The 19085-nt window shown below is 38.4% G+C and overlaps 1 protein-coding gene across 1 annotated transcript; it reads right to left on the bottom strand.

Moving 5' to 3' along the window:
* Positions 1–3473: 3473 nt before the first annotated feature.
* Positions 3474–15293, bottom strand: LOC122032245 (peroxisome biogenesis protein 22-like). The gene is made up of 8 exons (XM_042591518.1): positions 15055–15293; positions 14748–14978; positions 14619–14666; positions 5709–5765; positions 5527–5628; positions 4828–4893; positions 3918–4019; positions 3474–3833 (listed from the first exon to the last, which is right to left on the bottom strand). The coding sequence occupies exons 1-8, from the start codon at positions 15157–15159 to the stop codon at positions 3735–3737; spliced, it is 810 nt and encodes a 269-aa protein (XP_042447452.1). The 5' UTR covers positions 15160–15293; the 3' UTR covers positions 3474–3734.
* Between the last annotated feature and the right edge of the window lie 3792 nt (positions 15294–19085).

Raw genomic sequence — 19085 nt, 5'->3', positions numbered from 1 at the left:
GTGAGTAGCGACTTACCTCTTGTTCTAGGACTTACAGCCAAAGAAGGTGGCTTTTAATACTTCTAGGGCTTGCGGAGGACTCAAGCTCTCGGCAACTCCTTCACCTCCCCTTGTTCTCCTCGATAAGGTGATCACGATGGTGAAGAAATCTTCGGAGAACGCCCTCGCCGGCCGCCGGAACGCCCCTTGCTTGCTGCGGCGGTTTCGCCTGACGAGAAGCGCCGACGCGAGCGTGAGAGAGGAGGGGAGATTTTGGTTTCGGCTAAAACCTAAGTTCTCATTTTAATACTCTCATATTTCTGTTAACTAGTACTACTTAAATATATTTCAATATAAATTTAGTTAAGAAAAGTTCGGCTGGTCTTTTGGTGGGCTGCGTTCTACTTAAGGCCCGGCGCATTGGTTCAAATCCTGGCTGCAACCTATTTTCTTCCTATTATTTCTTGCTATTAACTTCTATTACTTAAATAAAATTCTTCCTTTACTTACTCAAGTAACAATTGCTAGCCCAGTTGGTTAGCCGACTTTTAACCGAATCAAAGGTTTAGGCTTCGATTCTTCCGCCGCGCACTTTTTATTCCAATTTATTTTAAACGTTCCAACTATAGCTTAAATATATTTCACTTCCATATATAATTAATAAAACGTTTGCAGATCAGTTGGTTGGCTAAGTCTGTTAAAATCTGGTTCGGGTCTGAGCTCTTGGGTTCAAAACCCAGCTTTAACACTTTTATATATATATATATTTTTTAAACTTCTTTCTCTTGTAAAAATACCAAACAAACTCCAAAAATTATGTAAAAATACTCTAAAAATTTCTAAAAATCTCTAGAATTTTTTTATAACATTTCTAGATTTTAATAAAGTCTTTTGGGACTCCAAATCATGAAATTTGGGGTGTTACATCAATGATGCGTTGAGTTTATATTATTTTAATTGTTAGGTTTGTTGAATATTTATTCAAATAAATTTTCGAGCTCGCTTAATATGCTTGCAAATTGAGCTTTAAAATGAGCTCTAAAATGAGCCCGAAAATAAGCTCGAGCTCGCATAACGAGTTAGGCTCGTTAACTATGATAATCGAGCTAATACCGAGCCGGGCTCAAACTATTCGTGAGCTTAGTAATTCCAAAACGAACCGAGCTCGAGCCTTATGATAAAAGTTTGATTTGAGCTCGAGTCCGAATATAACTTAAACGAGTCAAACTTAAATTCAATATTATTCGGCTCAGTTCGACTCGTTTACATCCTTAGTCTTCTTCGTGAGTATCATGAGTATCGATGTTGCCAAATTTCCCTATTCTCAAACCTTTCTTCTCCATTCTCCTCTTTCACTTCTCTCTTTTCCTCTACTACTCTGTCAATAACAAGTCTTAATTCTTTCGATCATCTCTTTCGCTGCTCCACTACAACAAAGCCATCTCATATTCTTAACCAAAACTATTTCATAATCATCTAGCAATTTTGATTAGAATTAATATATGAAATTTTATCTTTAAAATTTTAATCTAAATATATACTTATGCTACAAGAGACTATTAAAATTCACTTATTCTCTTAAAGTAACCAAGCAATTTAAAACCGACTACGTAGTAATTTTTAGCCAAAATTCTTATATGGGGATCCCTCAAAATTTAAATCTAAATAGATAGAAGCACTTTAGGAGGCTATTAGTGTCCATTTATACTTTCAAAATGACTAAAAAAACTCAAAACATAATCATATAATAATTATGACCAAAATTGTTATATGAGATTTTTCTCTCTCAAAGTTAAGGTAGAAGCCATAGTGAAGTTGCAAATTGGAAAGAAAACATAAAGATTTGCAAAGAAAAAAATAAACCAATTTCAAAAAAAAAAAATCAAGAGAACATAGAGGAGTATTTGTTTGTAAAATTTGAATATCTTAAGTTAATTTAATAATTTGGGTCAAAACTATTACATTAACTTAAATTGATCTAAATTGTAAAAGAAAGGAATAGCAAGAGGGTAAGAATTTATCATACATAATTTTAGTTAGATATTTTAGTTAGATGATTACCTGATAATCATATAGGTAAGATTATAAAAAATAAAATATAAACTAATATTATTTGGTTAACATTTGAAATACTCATTTTGAGAAAAAAAACTTAAAGAATTTTTTTTGTTAACTCTAGAATCACATAAAACCTTACACTTCCAAGATGATTATATTCCAGATCATATTCTTCATTTACTAACGTGATAGACATATTTCATTACTTGAGAATCACTCATTATTTGAATCAAACATAAATATGATTAAATAACATAACCTGATAATTAATGTTCTCAATAATAACCTTCCACTAAATATGTCCCAGAGGCTTTAGGGAATATAATGGTTACTTATTTGTAAAATTTGAGTAGCTTAGGTCTATATAATAATTTTAACTAAAATTGGTATATATGTTTAAATTAGTTTTAAATTGGATGAGGAAGTCATACCACGAATATAAAGGCTCTATTTTGAAATAAAAATAATATCATTTATCTCAAACAGTTCAATATTATTTGTCCCATGATAAGATATATAGATAGATAAATCACAAAGGACATTTTATCATAACATAATAGCTCTTTATATGGGAAAGATGAGACATCTAATAAGATATTTTATGCTAATTGAAAATTAATCTCAAAATTTATTAGAATAAATATTTATATATATACCAACTATGTCAACAATAAGAGTGGATATACATGCTCTAAGAATCAAAGAGGAATGCTTAATTGTGATATTTTAATATAACTCCATGTAAGTAATGCGAGTTGAAAGGGAGGGGACTTGCTCTATTTTTTTTTATTATTTTTTTTACAATAATTTAGATTTAGAGGAGTAAATTCAATAGATAATACAAAAGATGATACTCTTTGATGATTCCCCTTTTTTTTTAAAAAAAAAAATCCTTTTTATTATTGCCAGAATTTGAAAGAAACAATTTAGTTCTTATTTTTGTGGGAGTATACAAAGATACCCAACATTTAATTTGTCCACATGAATGGCCCGTATAACAATGTGAAAACGGTGTTGCTAAGAAGAATAGAAAGAGAAAGAGAGGATAGAACATATATTAAATATTTTGTAAAGATATCATCAAAGATTTTATAGAGATAGCTCATATTTCAATGGTGAAGTTTCATTCGTATTATAAGTTTATAACTAGCATCACTCATCTGCAACACATTTTCCATAAGCATCTCCTTGAAGAGATACAAACTCGTTGGCTGATGAAATTACATCATCTGATTGCCAACTGCAACTATTGCTGATCAGTTTCCAAACATTCCTTTTTCACATAACAAAGTGAGACAATTTACTTACCAAATGGAATGCCTAGTGAGCTTCCTCCATGCATCATCTCCAAATTATTAAAACTATTAGATATTTATAAATGTCTCAAAATTGTAAAAACCATTATCTTGGAGCATCTCAGATACCTGCATTCCGTGTTGGCAGTATTGTAGCAAGTTAATTAAGTCAAAAATCACCTCACTTCTAAGGTTACATGGAAATAATAAGAAATCTTCAGCATAGAAGAGTTATCATGTACATCTGTGGAATACCCAACTGAAATACATGTTAAAACCAAGGGAGTCCCGCCATTTGGAATTGACTACATAAATCTTCTCTGGCCACTGGAGAATGCATAGTAAAATTAATCGACTTAATAAAAGCCATAGAAACAAAGGAAGACGTCGCATGGAGACAAGTCAGGAGAAAAACTGTTCCAAACTAGTAGAAGTGAACACATTCGGTGCTATTTGTCCTGATTCCATTTGGGAAATATATAGTTGGAATCTGATGAATCGCTGTTAGGAACAAATTCAATATCTCAGATAATTTACAAATTAATAAATAACAAGATAATATGAATCGTGAATCAAAGAGCTTACCGAAAGCTGAGAGATAATATCGAGATTTGAATCAACATGCCAATCTGACTCCAGTTGGCGAACAAACGAGGTTCGTCCAGTTTCAGTGCTACAGAATAGTACCTGGCAATACTCCAGTAAAACAAATTCCACTGATGATCAAACAACAAATGGTGGTACATAATAATAATAAAAAAAATTAACAAACTCGATGGAAGTAAGGATTGTGAAGGCAGATACGAAATTAACAAAAATAGCTAGCTTCTGCTTTCTAGTGTTTCCCTTTGAGCTGAAAGAAACAATTATTGTTCAAAGGTTATAAATCAACATATTTCATTATATTACCAACCAAAAAAATGTCACATGCTACAATACAATACAACAATGTTCTCTTTACGTTTCTATATCCCCTATATTTCAAACATCATAGGTTGTCATTGGAATGAGTTAGCTACAACAAATCTGAATAATCAAATGCATTCAGAAAAAAAAATATTCTGTTCTTATAAGAACTAACAAACATTACAACAAATAGTTTCCATAGATAAGTTTAAAGGTACAAGAGATTCCCCTTCCTCTTAGCATTGACAAATAAGCATAACTTTCTCATATCGTCTTCACCATTAGAATTCCAACTAGAGAGCTTTCTTGAGGGAGTATTCAAGACTGAATTCAATCATATTCAATGGTTTATAGACACTGCTTGACTATAACGGTCTTCAAATAATTGAGAAAGATCAAAAAAGAAACTCATCTCAGAAGAGAAACAGGATGAAGTGTTTGATTTGTTCAGTCAACTCATATACAACCAACAATTACTAACAGCAAGTTCTAAAATCTATCTTCCATTGCATACAATGAAAAGAAGAAAAGAAAGAAAATCCAGATGTGAAAATATATGAAAACATATTATTCACACACAAGTTTGTACCTTGTCCTTGATCAAGCCACTGTATAGGAAAATTCCAGAATTCTCAAGAGCAGAAAGAACTCTTTGCTGCAAACCCACAAATCCAGAAAATGACAAAATCAGAAATTAACCATAAAACTGTGTAGTTGATTTCCAACACAGGTAGGCAGAGTTGCACAACCCCACGGCATTTTGTATGAACAATAAATCATCACAGGTAAGAATTAAAATAAAAAAAGAAAAAGAAATAGCAAGTTTTTCTAACAATTATTTGCAGGCATATTCATGAAAACATTTTTACATGTTTTATTGAAACTAGATTATAGATAATCTATAAAAACTTGAAAAGCTATCCTGATGAGAAAAGAAGGTAGTGACAAAGGATTCACACTATAGAAGAGACACACTTATGAAAGAATTTACCTTATCTAATTGTAATATGTGATCATGATTAAGAACCATTTTATCATTTCGAATTGTTATCTCATCAGTTACATAAAAAAACATTTCGCAATTACTTCTAGCAAATTTGTAGAGTAAGTTCTTGAATAAATATAGTCAATAAGCAGTACACTTCAGATTTACATGAATCAGTCATTGTAGTTGATAAAACATGCATCATAAAATAATTATATTGATTAAATATACACAAACAAAAATGTTAGCTTACTATAACTGTCAGGATAATTTTGTTAAAATAATATATTAAAATGCTGTTACCTCACTCTCGTTGTCAAGGACAGTTTCCATCAAATACAGGTCACAATGTTTACAAATTTCCTTTATCACTGGAAGCACAGGGAGCTTAACAGTAGCATGTTTCTGCAAAATTTGTGTCCATTGGGTTCCTCAATCAATCTAAATCAGAAAGAAGATTGCCAAAGTACAGCCAAAGAATTAACCTGTAGCTCTTCTGGGGTTTTCTCCTCAAGAATTATTCCTAGAAGCTGGCAAGTAATCTGTAGATGAACAGAGAAAGGAATTAACGAAAAAAATTGTTTATCAAGAGAGAGGTTATTCCAAAATGTCCACAAGCAAGTACTACAAAATTTGAATTGTGTTGCTCATGTCCACCCATCTATATCAAAGAGATATGGAAGATAATCAAGTTAATGCAAATGATCACAAGATTACTTGTGGAAGTAGGGCGAGTAGAACATGAGTAATTATGGTTTTTTGAAGTCCTGGTCCTGGACCAAGTGACTGAGAAAATAGGAGGTGCAAGCACTGCCAACCTTCCAATCAACTAGCTTCATATTGATTCCCCTATTGCTTAATGAATGTTAAAGGAAATTGTAGTGCATTGAGTAGGTACTTGTCAGACAGAGTACACTACTTGGGTACTCATTTTTTCAAGCAGGATTATGTATCATCAATATGATCCTATGCACCAACAGTTGCTTAAGAAAGTTAGAGACACTTTTTGACAATGTGTGGTGGTTTGATTTTATACAATGACACTATAAGAGGGGTTTAACCTTGTAGCTTTTGCCTCAAATGGATTGTTGCCTCTGCCCTAGATGCGGAATAGTGTCACAATCAAGATGGTGTGGGAAAACCTCATTGGCAAGACCAAAAAAACAAATAAAAAAATGATCTTAAGCACAATGCAACAACCTCAGGAGCACTGAAACTTTGAATCGTCTGAAACTCACTAATTGGCAATAATCAAAATGGCTAGTCTATCATCACTCAATTTGTAAAGACATAGAATGTAAGATACGACAATTAAATAATAAGTATTATCGGAGAAATAACCTTATAGAATTTTTGGAGAATTTTTAGAAATTTTCTGGGATTTAATTTGAGTCCGTATGATAGGTTTAAGGAGATAAATCAATTAGGCTTAAGGAAAGTCTATTTGGAATAACCATTTAAGTGGGAGTTAATTGAAAAATTAACTTAGGGTTTAATTAACTAGACCAAAGTATTAATATAAAAACCCTAAGTATATAACCAATGCTACAATGCTTAAGCCATCAAACGCCGTTCCTTTCTTTCAGAAAATCCTGATCTCCTCCCTTCTCTATTGACGTCGTTCTCTTTGCCCGATGCTACGCTACCCACCACCAGATGTTGCGCTACCCACCGCCTGATGTTGCCATCACCGGAAGGGAGGAGTCAACGAAGGGAACTAGGGCAACCTCTTCCTCATGCGAATCTACACGACGCTATTGCCTGACTCCGTCGACGCCATTCGACTGCTGCCATCTCCTCGCATTGGAGCATTGTCATCCATTCACGATGCCAAGGCCAGCCTCGTAACATCATGATCTTGCTCCGAGCCATATCCTACCCTTGATCAACGACGCCTTGCCCTCTCCCTCTCGTGTCACAACCGAACACCTCCTTCCAGCCACGAGCAGGAGGTTAACGACCATTCCTCTCCATTGCAGTCTAGCTGCCAAAAGTTGGTCTTCGTTAGAGAGGAATCTGTCGATACATAATTGGGGTAAGGATGCTTAATATCAGATTGGCAGCGATCTATATTTGTAGCAATCTGATTTCCATTTTTGTATTGGGAGGTTGTGATTTGTAGTTTGGCCGACCTCTGTAACTTCGGCCACTGTTTTCCGACAGCAACTTCACCTAGCTTCGACCACTATTTCTGACAGCAAGCTTCTCCGACCGTGAGTCAACAATGGTGCATTCGGATAGGGTAAGATTGATTCGTTCATTTCCCTATCATAGTTAGTAGTTGATACAATGGATTGAATGATGGGTTAATTGATTATACAAGTTGATTAATTTGTATTGGATTGATTAATGGATGGATTCAGTGAGTATGTGGATAATCCATTATTAATTGGATTTGTTGGGTTGTTAGTTCATGTCTTGATTTGGATGAAAGCATGATCATTATCAAGATTATTAGAATGATTATCAAATTTGGGTCATTCCTTTCCATCGCTGTCTGATCTCCTGGCTGTCGGAAGTTGGTCTTTGTTGGAGAGGAATCTGTCGATACATAATTGGGGTAAGGATGCTTAATATCAGATTGGCAGAGATCTATATTTGTAGCGATCTAATTTCCATTTTTGTATTGGAAGGTTGTGATTTGTAGTTTGGCCGACCTCTGTAACTCCGGCTACTGTTTTCTGGCAACAGCTTCACCTAGGTTCGGCCACTATTTCTGAAAGCAAGCTTCTCCGACCGTGAGTCAATAGCGGTGAATTCAGATTAGGTAAGATTGGTTTGTTCATTTCCCTATCATGGTTAGTAGTTGATACAATGGATTGAATGATGGGTTAATTGATTATAGAAGTTGATTAATTTGTATTAGATTGATGGATGGATTCAGTGAGCATGTGGATAATCCATTATTAATTGGATTTGTTGGGTTGTTAGTTCATGTCTTGATTTGGATGAAAGCATGATCATTATCAAGATTATTAGAATGATTATCAAATTTGGGTGAGTTTTAGAGATAATTTTAAACCTAATCTAATTAGGTTGTGGAATGGCTAGAGTTAATTGAAGGATTAAACCTAATCAAATGAAGATGATGGATTAATTAGGGTTAAACTAGCTTAACTCTAGTTTAAAAGGTAAATTGTATTAGTAAGACCTAAACATTAATTGGGGGTTAATCAAAGATCATGTTCGATTAGAGTTACCCTAATTAATTTGGAGATTTTATTTAGCAATTTAATTCAGATAAAATTAGTTAAATAAAATATATTAATACAAGACTTTGATTCAAGACAAGCATCTTGACGTGAGATTGTTTAGCACGATCGACAAATAAAGACGGATACTTTTTCCTTGGCCTCTATAGTTCATTGAACTTGGTGCATGATTTTAAATGATGGATTAGGTCGTTTAACCTTAAATCTACTTGTATTTATCCATATTTGATACTTACGTGCTTGACCAGATGATCTGTTTATTGCTTATACAATCTAAGTTTTGGATATCTACACTCTATAGAGTATGTAATATAAGAGATATCATGTTGACTGATTATATGCATGTAGTTTGTACACGTGTATGGTATGCACTATAAGAGTTAACATGCTGATTATACATATGATGTAGAGTATACACATGAATGGTATGTACCATAGGAGATATCATGTTAATTGTACATTTGCATATTGTGTGTGCACACGTGTCTAGTGTATACTATTGGAGGAATCATGTTGATCATACCTATGTTGTGTGAGCACACATGTCTGGTGTGTACTATTGGAGGAATCATGTTGATCATACTTATGTTGTGTGAGCACATGTGTTTGGTGTGTACTATTGGAGGAATCATGTTGATCATACCTATGTTATGTGAGCACATGTCTCTAGTATGACTATTGAAGGTATTATGTCGATTATACCTATGTTGTAGGGTGCATACGTGTCTGGTATATACTATAGATGTTGCTACTTACTGTATTTGTTGTTTAGTAGACACCAATAAGATCTATTCGTACCTATAGTCCTAGGTGATAGATGGATTACTAGATATACCTATGATATTTGGGTTGTTGCATTGATGATGATTGTATTAGTATTATGATTATTTACACCATGTTTATCATTACACTGTATGTATGCTGACGACCATTACTCCCTTATGGTATGAGTTAGTTGTCAGTCATCTTGTTGTCCATTCGACTACTCAAGTGTAGTGGTAGCTTGGAGTTGGATTCAGTCTGTCCTGTCATCTTGCTGTCCATTCGGCTACTCAGGTGTAGTGGTAGCTTGGAGTTGGGTTCAATCTATCCTGTCGTGCCCGCTTGGCCACTCTGTGTAATGGTAGCTAGAGTCGTGCAATCAGTGTCCTTGTTAAGAAGCTAGGTAGTTACTTTGCATCCTGCCCATCTCGGCCACATTGATCCAGTGGTAGCTTGGAGACACGAGCAATTGTCACAGTCCTGCCCACTCAGCCACAAGGATGTAGTGGTAGCTTGGAGTGGTGTGTACGAGTGACGCATACATGTGTATATGCATATGGTGTACGGTGCATTTTTTAAAGATATATCTATATTTACTTTTGATTGTTGCATTTGCTTGAGATATGATTGTTGCATATGAATATCATAATTCATACATGCTCATTTATCATACATGTTGCCTCCGGGGCTATGGTGCAGTGGCAGGGCATCCAGGTTGTCACCCAAGCACCCGCAATTCGAGCCCCAACTATGGCGAATTTCCAAGAATTTTTCCTCCAAATAGGGTACGCAACTAAAGGATGTTGGGCTCCTGGGTTGCCCGCTGCAAGCGCTTCCCGATTTACCTTGGTGGCCAGTGGAAAATTTCCAGGGGTCGGGCTGGTCACCCCAGGCTCGACGTTACCTAGTCTGGTTAATCATTTTTTTATTTATCATACATGTTGATGCGGAGGGGATGCAAAGCAAATGACTGGCCAGCTGTCGAGCACATGCGGATCCCACGAATCGAACGAACACATAGCCCGCGAGATCAAAGGCGCGTAAAAGCGAAAGTCGTGATCCGAGTGGGCATAGAGCCTGAGAACTGAACGGGAGCGTAACCCGTGAAATTGAAGGCACACGAAAGCGAAAGTCGTAAGCCGAGCAGGCGTAAAGCCCGAGAACTAAACGAGAGCATATCCGATGAAATCGAAGGCACACGGAAGCGAAATTCATGAGCCGAGCGAGCATAAAGCCTGTGAGATACTCTGGTCCGAGACCCGTGGAGATACTCTTGTCCAAGACCTGTGGAGATAGCTCAACCCTAAACGGGAGAGACAGATACCTCAATAAGCTAGTCCGAGACAAGTGAACATTGCTCGACCCCGAACGGGGGAGATAGATACCTCAATAAGCTGGTCCGAGACCAGTGATAAGACTGCTCGACCCCGAACGGAGAGATAGATACCTCAATAAGCTGGTCCGAGACCCACGGAGAGTGCTAGCAGTCTCCGAACGAGGGAGATAGATCCCTTAATAAGCCGGTCCGAGGCTAGTGGAGACTACTCGACCCAGAACGAGAGAGATAAATACTTCAATAAGCTGGTCCGAGACCAGTGACGACTGCTCGACCCCGAATGAGGGAGATAAATATCTCAATAAGCTAGTCCGAGATCAGTGGAGATTGCTCGACGCTAAACAGGTAAGATAGATACCTCAATAAGCTGGTCCGAGACCAGTAGAGACTGCTCGACCCCGAACAGGGGAGATAGATACCTCAATAAGCTGGTTCGAGACTAGTGGAGACTGCTCGACCCCGAACGGGGGAGATAAATACTTCAATAAGCTGATCCAAGACCAGTGGAGACTGCTCGACCTGGAACGAGGGAGATAGATATCTCAATAAGCTGTTCCGAGACAGTAGAGATAGCTCAACCATGATATTCTTTGACAAAAGGGTTTATAGTCACCGCTCGACTGTTGATGTTCTTTGCCTCAAGGGTTTATAGTCATCGCTCAACTGTTGATATTCTTTAACTCAGGGGTTTACAGTCGCCGCTCGACTGTTGATGTTCTTTGACTCAAAAGTTTATAGTCACTGCTCGACTGTTGTTTCAACTCAATCTCACTGACTCCCGAATGCCCGTGGAGTTAGGGGTAGAGTCAGAGAGAATAATTTTAGCCCTACTGCCTGACTAAGGGAGCGAAATTCATAGCAATATGAGGGAACAGAGCCCGTAGCAGTAGGACGAAGCAGAGCCCGTAACAATATGAAGGTGTACAACCCCAAGGGTGGAGGGTGCAGAAGTTGTAGCCGTAAGAGGGTGCAAAGCCCCATAGTAGAGGATGTAGAGCTTGTAGTAATATATTGTACCAGAGAGACGAGCCCCTAGTCCCTGATCGAAGGGTGAGGCCCTTAGTCTATGATCTGAGAGCTAGGCCCCTGGATCCTGATCGACGAGCTATATCACTAGTGTATGATCGGGGAGTTGTGCCCCTAATATCTTATCGAGGAGCTATGCCCCTAGTGTTTGACTGGGGGTTGTGCCCCTAGTGTCTGATCTGGGAGTTGTGCCCCTAATGTCTAATCGGGGAGTTGTGCCCCTAGCGTCTAATCAGGGAATTGTGCCCCTAGCCTCTGATTGAGGAACTGTGCCCCTAATCTCTTATCAGGGAGTTGTGTCCTTACTCTCTGATCGAGAAGTCTCAACGGATCCTACAACCAAAAGGAAAATACAATGGAAAAACTTACCTACTGATCGGCTGAGGATCCGAGTTAATCCCTCGACTCCCGAATACCCGTAGAGTGAGGGGAGAATATAATATGTTTGTCGAAATCCGTCGAAATCCTTCGAGACCATGACGATGACAAAGAATTTCCAGGCGTTATCCATCTTCTCATTCTAGATCAGGTAGAGGTTCCCACAAAAGGCGCCAATATGATCCTGTCTGAAAGTTGAGAAGTCAGAACTACCGGTGTGATGTGGTTGTAATGCTAACCAAGTCGCCATGCCCCAGAGGGGGAGGATATGATGAACTGTCCTCTATGTTGACCAAGTCGTCAGAAGGCCTCTGGTCAATGTTACCTGCAGACAACGACCGAGTTGCCCCAATCCTAATCACCGTGATGCTTGAGGCAGATCCAACGAATATATAAGGAGCAGGATAATAGCTAAACAACGAAATGAATAAAGAGTGAGTACAGTGACGTACCCTGCCCAGGGGACGCTCTCTAGTAGACCGGTGAGCTAGTCGTGATGCTGATTGAGTCGTCGTGACTCAGAAGAGTAGATGAATATGAGTCGACTGAGGAGCTGGATCCGGAGGCGACGTCACGGAGCCAAATGCGGCATGGATCCTGATAGCGGCACGCAACCGAAATATAGCAACGACACGCAGGCCGGATCATAATAATGGCTCACAGACCGGATAATATCAACAACTCACAATCATAATAGTGGTGCGAGGGGCGAAACACGACTCGATGGCCAAAGACGGGTAAATCAGGGGCCGAGCGGAATGCTGGATCACCATAACATAGGTTGCGCTAAACATGAATCAATTGAATTTGAAGGCAAAGATGTCGGCAAGTCAGATCCACTGACAGGGGTGTCAATTGGTCGAATCTGACGGTGGGGGCGCCAACAGTGACATTAGCAGCGACGTTGACAGCTGGTGGCTACTTGTCGGGGCTGTGAAACGACGCTCTCGCAGGTGCAGTAGTCGGCCGAGGCTGAGGGGGAGAATAGGAAGCGGCGGCAGGCTGTGGTGCAAAAGGGAGGGTAATGAAGTGCGACGACAATACCCTTGGCACTGGAGTGAGTCGTGGGTGGCCAATGGTCGGCCTACGAAGGCAACTACACCAGAGGCAGCGACGTCTTGTGGGAGAGAGAAGAGGAGAGGCGACATCAGTGTCGTTGACGTGAGTGAATCTAAGGGAGAAGAGAGGAGAGGCTTCGCCAGTCTCTCCTCTGCGTCCGATGGTGGCGACGTGTCCTGCAGGAGAGGAGAGGGAGAAACGGTGTGAGCAAGATCTCAGCGGCATGAAGAGGCAGCCGCGTAACGACATTGGCGACCTCAGCGGCGTCGGTGTGGAGAAGGGAGGAGGCGGTCGCCTCCTCCCACCCCCCAATCTTTCTTGAACAACACTCCCTCTCCCTTCTAAAACCTAAAACAATGAAATGACCCTAATGCCCTCTTTGCCCACCTGTCCTCCTCTTACCGCATCACATGTATATGCTATCATATATTGCTCAAGTGTTACGAGCAGATCTATTGTTGATCCCTAGTGAGTTTACTAATCTCTATACCATGTGTTAGATCCAGGTTGGGTATATACAATCATTATGTCAATTATAATTATGTGCAATTACTATGCCATATATGATAATATTCTTATTTCCTTACTAAGACTGTATGCTTTAATCTCCATGTTTTACATTGACCATGCACTATCATATCTAATACCCACTGAGTCACCCGAATTCACCACCCCTCCGCCCACGAACAAAACTCAGCCCCCCCTTCTTTCTTGAACGATGCTCCCTCTCCCTTCTAAAACCTAAAATAGTGAAATGGCCCTAATGCCCTCTTTGCCCACCTGTCCTCCTCTTACCGCATCACATGTATATGCTATCATATATTCCTCAAGTATTACGAGTAGATCTATTGTTGATCCCTAATGAGTTTACTAATCTCTATACCATGTGTTAGATCCAGGTTGGGTATGTGCACTCATTATGTCAAATATAATTATGTGCAATTACTATATCATATAATGATCATATTCTTATTTCTTTACTAGGACTGTATACTTTGATCTCTATGTTTTAAATTGACCATGAACTATCATATCTAATACCCACTGAGTCACCCAAATTCACCACCCCTATTTGTACTTTTATGTTTCTCAGGTAACATGCAGATGTTGCGGAGTTACTTGGAGTATCCTATATGTCGGTTCCACGTCATATGTGAGGACAATCTTCACTTTGCTTTTGCTTTTCTTTGGATTTTATGGATTTGTCATTGTAATAATTTTAACATGGACTTGGTGTTTAGCCTTGTGGCTACTTTTATTATTTTTGATGGTTATTGTGTAAAGCCTAGCTGACTAGTAGTCTGTCATTTTTGGTTTATGTGGGTTGTCCTTGTGTCTTCTGCTGTGTTTTTCTTCCAGCCGTGTGGACTACTTTTTATCCTGTGTGGTTGTGTATGATTTTAGCCGTGCGAACTGTAGTATTTTTATATTTGTACAACCATGTGGCGGACTCCTCCAGGATGTGACATGGAATGCCAAAGTTACATCCACCTAAATTTTATGTTTATTTGCACATTACAACCTAGGTTAGCATATAGATAAGTGCAACCATGACAAAAATATAATTCTGAAATAAACAAACAAATATGGACCGATTACATTCATATGTTCAGATTACATACCCTTCTGCAGCCACCAAGTCTCTTCCTCACAATTTGTCCCAGAGTTAACTTTGATAATTCAAAGTAAATAAAAAAAATTAGCACCTGTTATCCCAGATTCCAAACCTCATAGCCAAGCAAGAATTCTACCTCAACAGCAGACGCGACGTCTTCTACCGCATTCGCGTCCATCAACGGACCAATGGGTAAGTTTCCTTCCGAGGCTGGAGACTCATTTCCAGTCTCAGCTAGACTCGTCGACGAAGAAGCCCTATCCTTGCGACGATCTCTGGCCCGTCGGCCAGACGACGGACTCAGGAGCTTCCAGGCAAAAATGCAGGCGATGGCTAAGCCCGCAATGGCCCCAAAAGAACCAGCGCTCTAGAGGATCAAATCCGATACTGATTGAGGTAGGAAACTTTTAGGGTTGGGATTAAAAAGAAGAAGCATGATTTACCTTATGGTGGACGACGAGCGCGAAGGCGTCTGTGATTTTGCGATGGAGGAGGCGCGAGAGGCGGCGCAAGAGGGCGCCGAGGTTGTCCACCGCGCGATCCGACATGGGAGGAGGAGTACTGCCGACGTCGAAGGGAAAGACGACTTTTGCCGTTGGATCGCCCGAGAATTAGGGCGAGGAGAGAGGGCAAGAGGAAGGGGGCGAAACTGGGACCAAAATTCGGTACAGATACTAGAAGCGTCGTCCATACTTATGACAAATTAAGTCGTTACTTAAGTCGTGCTTCCTCGATTTCAGTTTTTGAAATCTCCCATAAGTTTTTGAAAGAATCGAAATATTAGCACATGAGGTATTACAGTAGGTAATTGTCTATTAGTCATTATTTTAAAGATTATTAATCATCATGATGTATCTTCATCGTATTGATCTGAGGATGAATTGGTAAGGATGTTAGGATTGAGCGTATTCACTTTTTGTCATTTGAAGAAATCGAAATGTAGCTCTCAGGGTGTAGCACAGACGTTGAGTGCATGACATTTCTGACGTAATAGTTAGGGGTCGATTTTTAAGAACTGACGATCTCAGATTTATCCCACCATATACCTGATACCTATGTATTTAAGAATAAAACTGGAGAAAAAATAATAATAAGTATTATTAATTGATAATTTTCTAGAAGGCATATTTTAAATTTGGTTTTATTCAAAGGCACATTAAAATTTTAGAATTTTTAAAAGACATACTTGATTTTAATTGTACCTTTCTATAAGTATTGATTTTTTATTTTTTTTCATTCCCTCCCGTTAAATCTCTTCTCTTCTATAATATCTTTTCTCACTTCTCTTTATTTTAAAAGTAATTATTTAAATTTTAATTGATAGTTTAAGTTTATTTAATTTTATTTTTAAAACTGCAAGCACAATGGTCTTCTTTTATCTTGTAGGGGGGAAGGGATGCCAGTAATGTTGAAACGTCTTGAATCTCAATTATACATACATTTATAGTAGATTTTCAATTTAACTAAGATTTATAAATAGCTCTTAAAATATTAATTACTAGCAACCTTGAGTACTGATTATACAATTCTAGAATTTATTCTTTAAAAGAAATATGTTAACCAATGCGGAAATTAAATTGGATGATCTTCAGGTTGTACTGTCATTATCTCGAGTTTGCTAATCTGTTAATATCTCCTACCTTATTCGTCTCATGACCTTAAATAGTTAAAATCTATAAGTCAAGAGACTCTGTACATTTAAACCCTACTATACATTGATTAATTCTTATACCCATGTGTCAAAATGGAAAATCCTAACTTAACTAAATCTTTATTTATAGTAAAGTATTTTGCTTACATATGCGTGCTAAAAGCATGAATATAACTAGGGGTGTTCATTTGGTTTGGTTCGGATTATTTGGATTATTCTGTTCGGGTTATTCGGATTTTATAATTTTCTAAATCCAACTAAAGAACCAAACCGAATTAGCTATAAACCAAACCGAATTACCCGAAACTAATTCGGGTTATTCGGTTCAGGTACCAATTAACCCAATTTTCTTTTCATTTCAAATTTTCACTCTTCTTCAAATAAATAAACTCTTAATAATTTATATTTATAAATAAATAAGCTCCAAATTTGATAAAATAGTTTCATTTGATATAAGAAAAAAACTTACACATTCCAAAGATTATACTAAAAAAAATTTAAAAATATATATTAATTCCTTATTCGGGTTTCGGGTGGGTTATTTGGATGAGGAGTTAAATCCAAAATCAAACCATTAACCCAATTAACATTTCGGATCAGTTCATTCAACCGGCCCGAATTTCATTTAACCAAATCAAATAACCCGAATGTTATTTGGATCGGGCGGGTTAATGGATTGATCCGAATAATGAACACCCTTAAATATAATCATACTGCATGCCACATGATCATGAACATAAGCATAGACGTGAGCATAAACATATATAAGCATAAACATAAACATACACATAAATGAACATAAACGTGAATGTGAGCATAAGAGCATAGGCATAAGCATGAACATACATAATATAAACATACACATGAACATAAGTCTCATGGTTTGGCGGCTCCCCGAGCATGAGTTCTCGGATCATACCACTATTCTATACTTGAAGTTAATTAATTTCTTAAGTAAGCTTCTTGAGCTTGCCTGGGATATATCTTATTTGTCCCCTTTCTTCTACCATAATTGGTAGGGATCCGAACCTTAGAACAGGCACGCCTACCTATACATACTTAAACTGTTACTATGGTATAAGCTCCCCGGGCTCGCTCGGACCATATCTTACCCATAGTGTGAGCTACTCGGGAGGGGATCCCCGGATCAACACTCGAAGCTCCCTGGACAAAGGTACCCACACCCAAACCGTGGAACAGGAGTGATACATAGTAGCCTCTAAGGCGTAGTACAGACGGTGGGTGCATGACATCTCTAGCGTAATGGGTAGGGGTCGATTCTCAAGAACTGACGACCTGAGGTTTACCTCACCATGTGTCTGATGCTTGTGTAATTGCATGTACCTCCCTCCATATCCGTGGGGTCGGCACTAGGGGGTTGTTAATATAGAGGAGTGATACATAATACCCAGATCGTAGCTTGGTAAGCTCCTCGAGGTGTAAGACTCCCCCGAATCAACACTTGAGAGGCTTCCTGTGTAATGCCCCGGCCCAAGCAGGCCCCACCCAGACCTAACCGAGAACGTCACCAGAATTGCCCATTGGATTGACGACTAGCTCCATAGACCACCGGAGGTCCTTTCAGTGTGCTTTGTCCTCACTCGCACGCACCCTGGAAAACTTCCCAAGAGGTCACCCATCCTCAGATTTCTCCAAGCCAAGCACGTTTAACTTTGGAATTCTTAAGTTTAGGCTTCGAAAAGGAATGTGCACCTTGGTGATATGGATTATACCATCTAACCTTTTAAGCCATACTTAATCAGAATCTCAGAACCGGGGTATTACAATCACCCCCACTTAAAGAGACAACGTCCTTGTTGTGTAACCACGAATCACACCATAGACAAATCCCAAAATCTCCCTCGCTAGGTGGTGCCCTGGGTGCTCCTGCCACAGGCGCACTCACGGTCGCAAGGTCGCTCTGATAGCATCTGTAACGCCCCCGCCCAAGCAGGCCCCACCCGAACCGAACTAAGAACATCACCAGAATTGTTCATCGAGTTGACGACTAGCTCCACAGACCACCGGAGGTCCTTTCAGTGTGCTTTGTCCTCACTCGCACGCATCCTGGAAAACTTCTCAGGAGGTCACCCATCCTCAGATTTCTCCAAGCCAAGCACGCTTAACTTTGAAATTCTTAAGTTTGGGCTTCGAAAAGGAAAGTGCACCTTGGTGATATGGATAGTACCATCTAACTTTTTAAGTCATACTTAACTAGAATCTCATAACCGGGGTATTACATCTTGGCTTATCGAGGCATATCCTCCCTATACATACATAACTAATTCTATGGTAAGCTTCTTAGCTTACTAAGACATATCTTACCTATATATACATAACTAATTCTAATGATAAGTTTCCCGGGCATACTGTTAGAGTGTATACTGAAAGCCTAAGCTTTTGTAAATATTTATTTTGAATAAAGAATCACATTTGGTCAAATTATCTACATTTATTTATAGTTGTTCAATTAATTTATATTGTAGATAACATAGTATGTGGTGTCCAATACAGAAGATAATGTTATCAGTATCTTATAAATTATAAACAGTATCTCACGACCAAGATGGAAAGGAACAAACCATTGGAAGGTCGTAGTGTAATTAGGTATTAGTTTATCTTAACTAAATAATTACACTAGTACACTTAGAGTGTATTGAGTAGGACCATTAGAGGTCGTTTCTTTTATATTGACTTTATAAAGGAATAAAGACCTCGGTTATTATGGAAGTGTGTGCTCTTAATCCTAATATAATAACAAGCACATATATTTGATATTTATTTCTTTAATTTATCAATGGGTGAGATTTAGTTCGATAAATC

This window comes from Zingiber officinale, chromosome 11A, assembly GCF_018446385.1.
Source record: "Zingiber officinale cultivar Zhangliang chromosome 11A, Zo_v1.1, whole genome shotgun sequence".
Classification (NCBI taxonomy): domain Eukaryota; kingdom Viridiplantae; phylum Streptophyta; class Magnoliopsida; order Zingiberales; family Zingiberaceae; genus Zingiber; species Zingiber officinale.
Note: the sequence above shows the minus strand (reverse complement) of the source record. Positions and strands in the feature narration are given on the sequence as shown.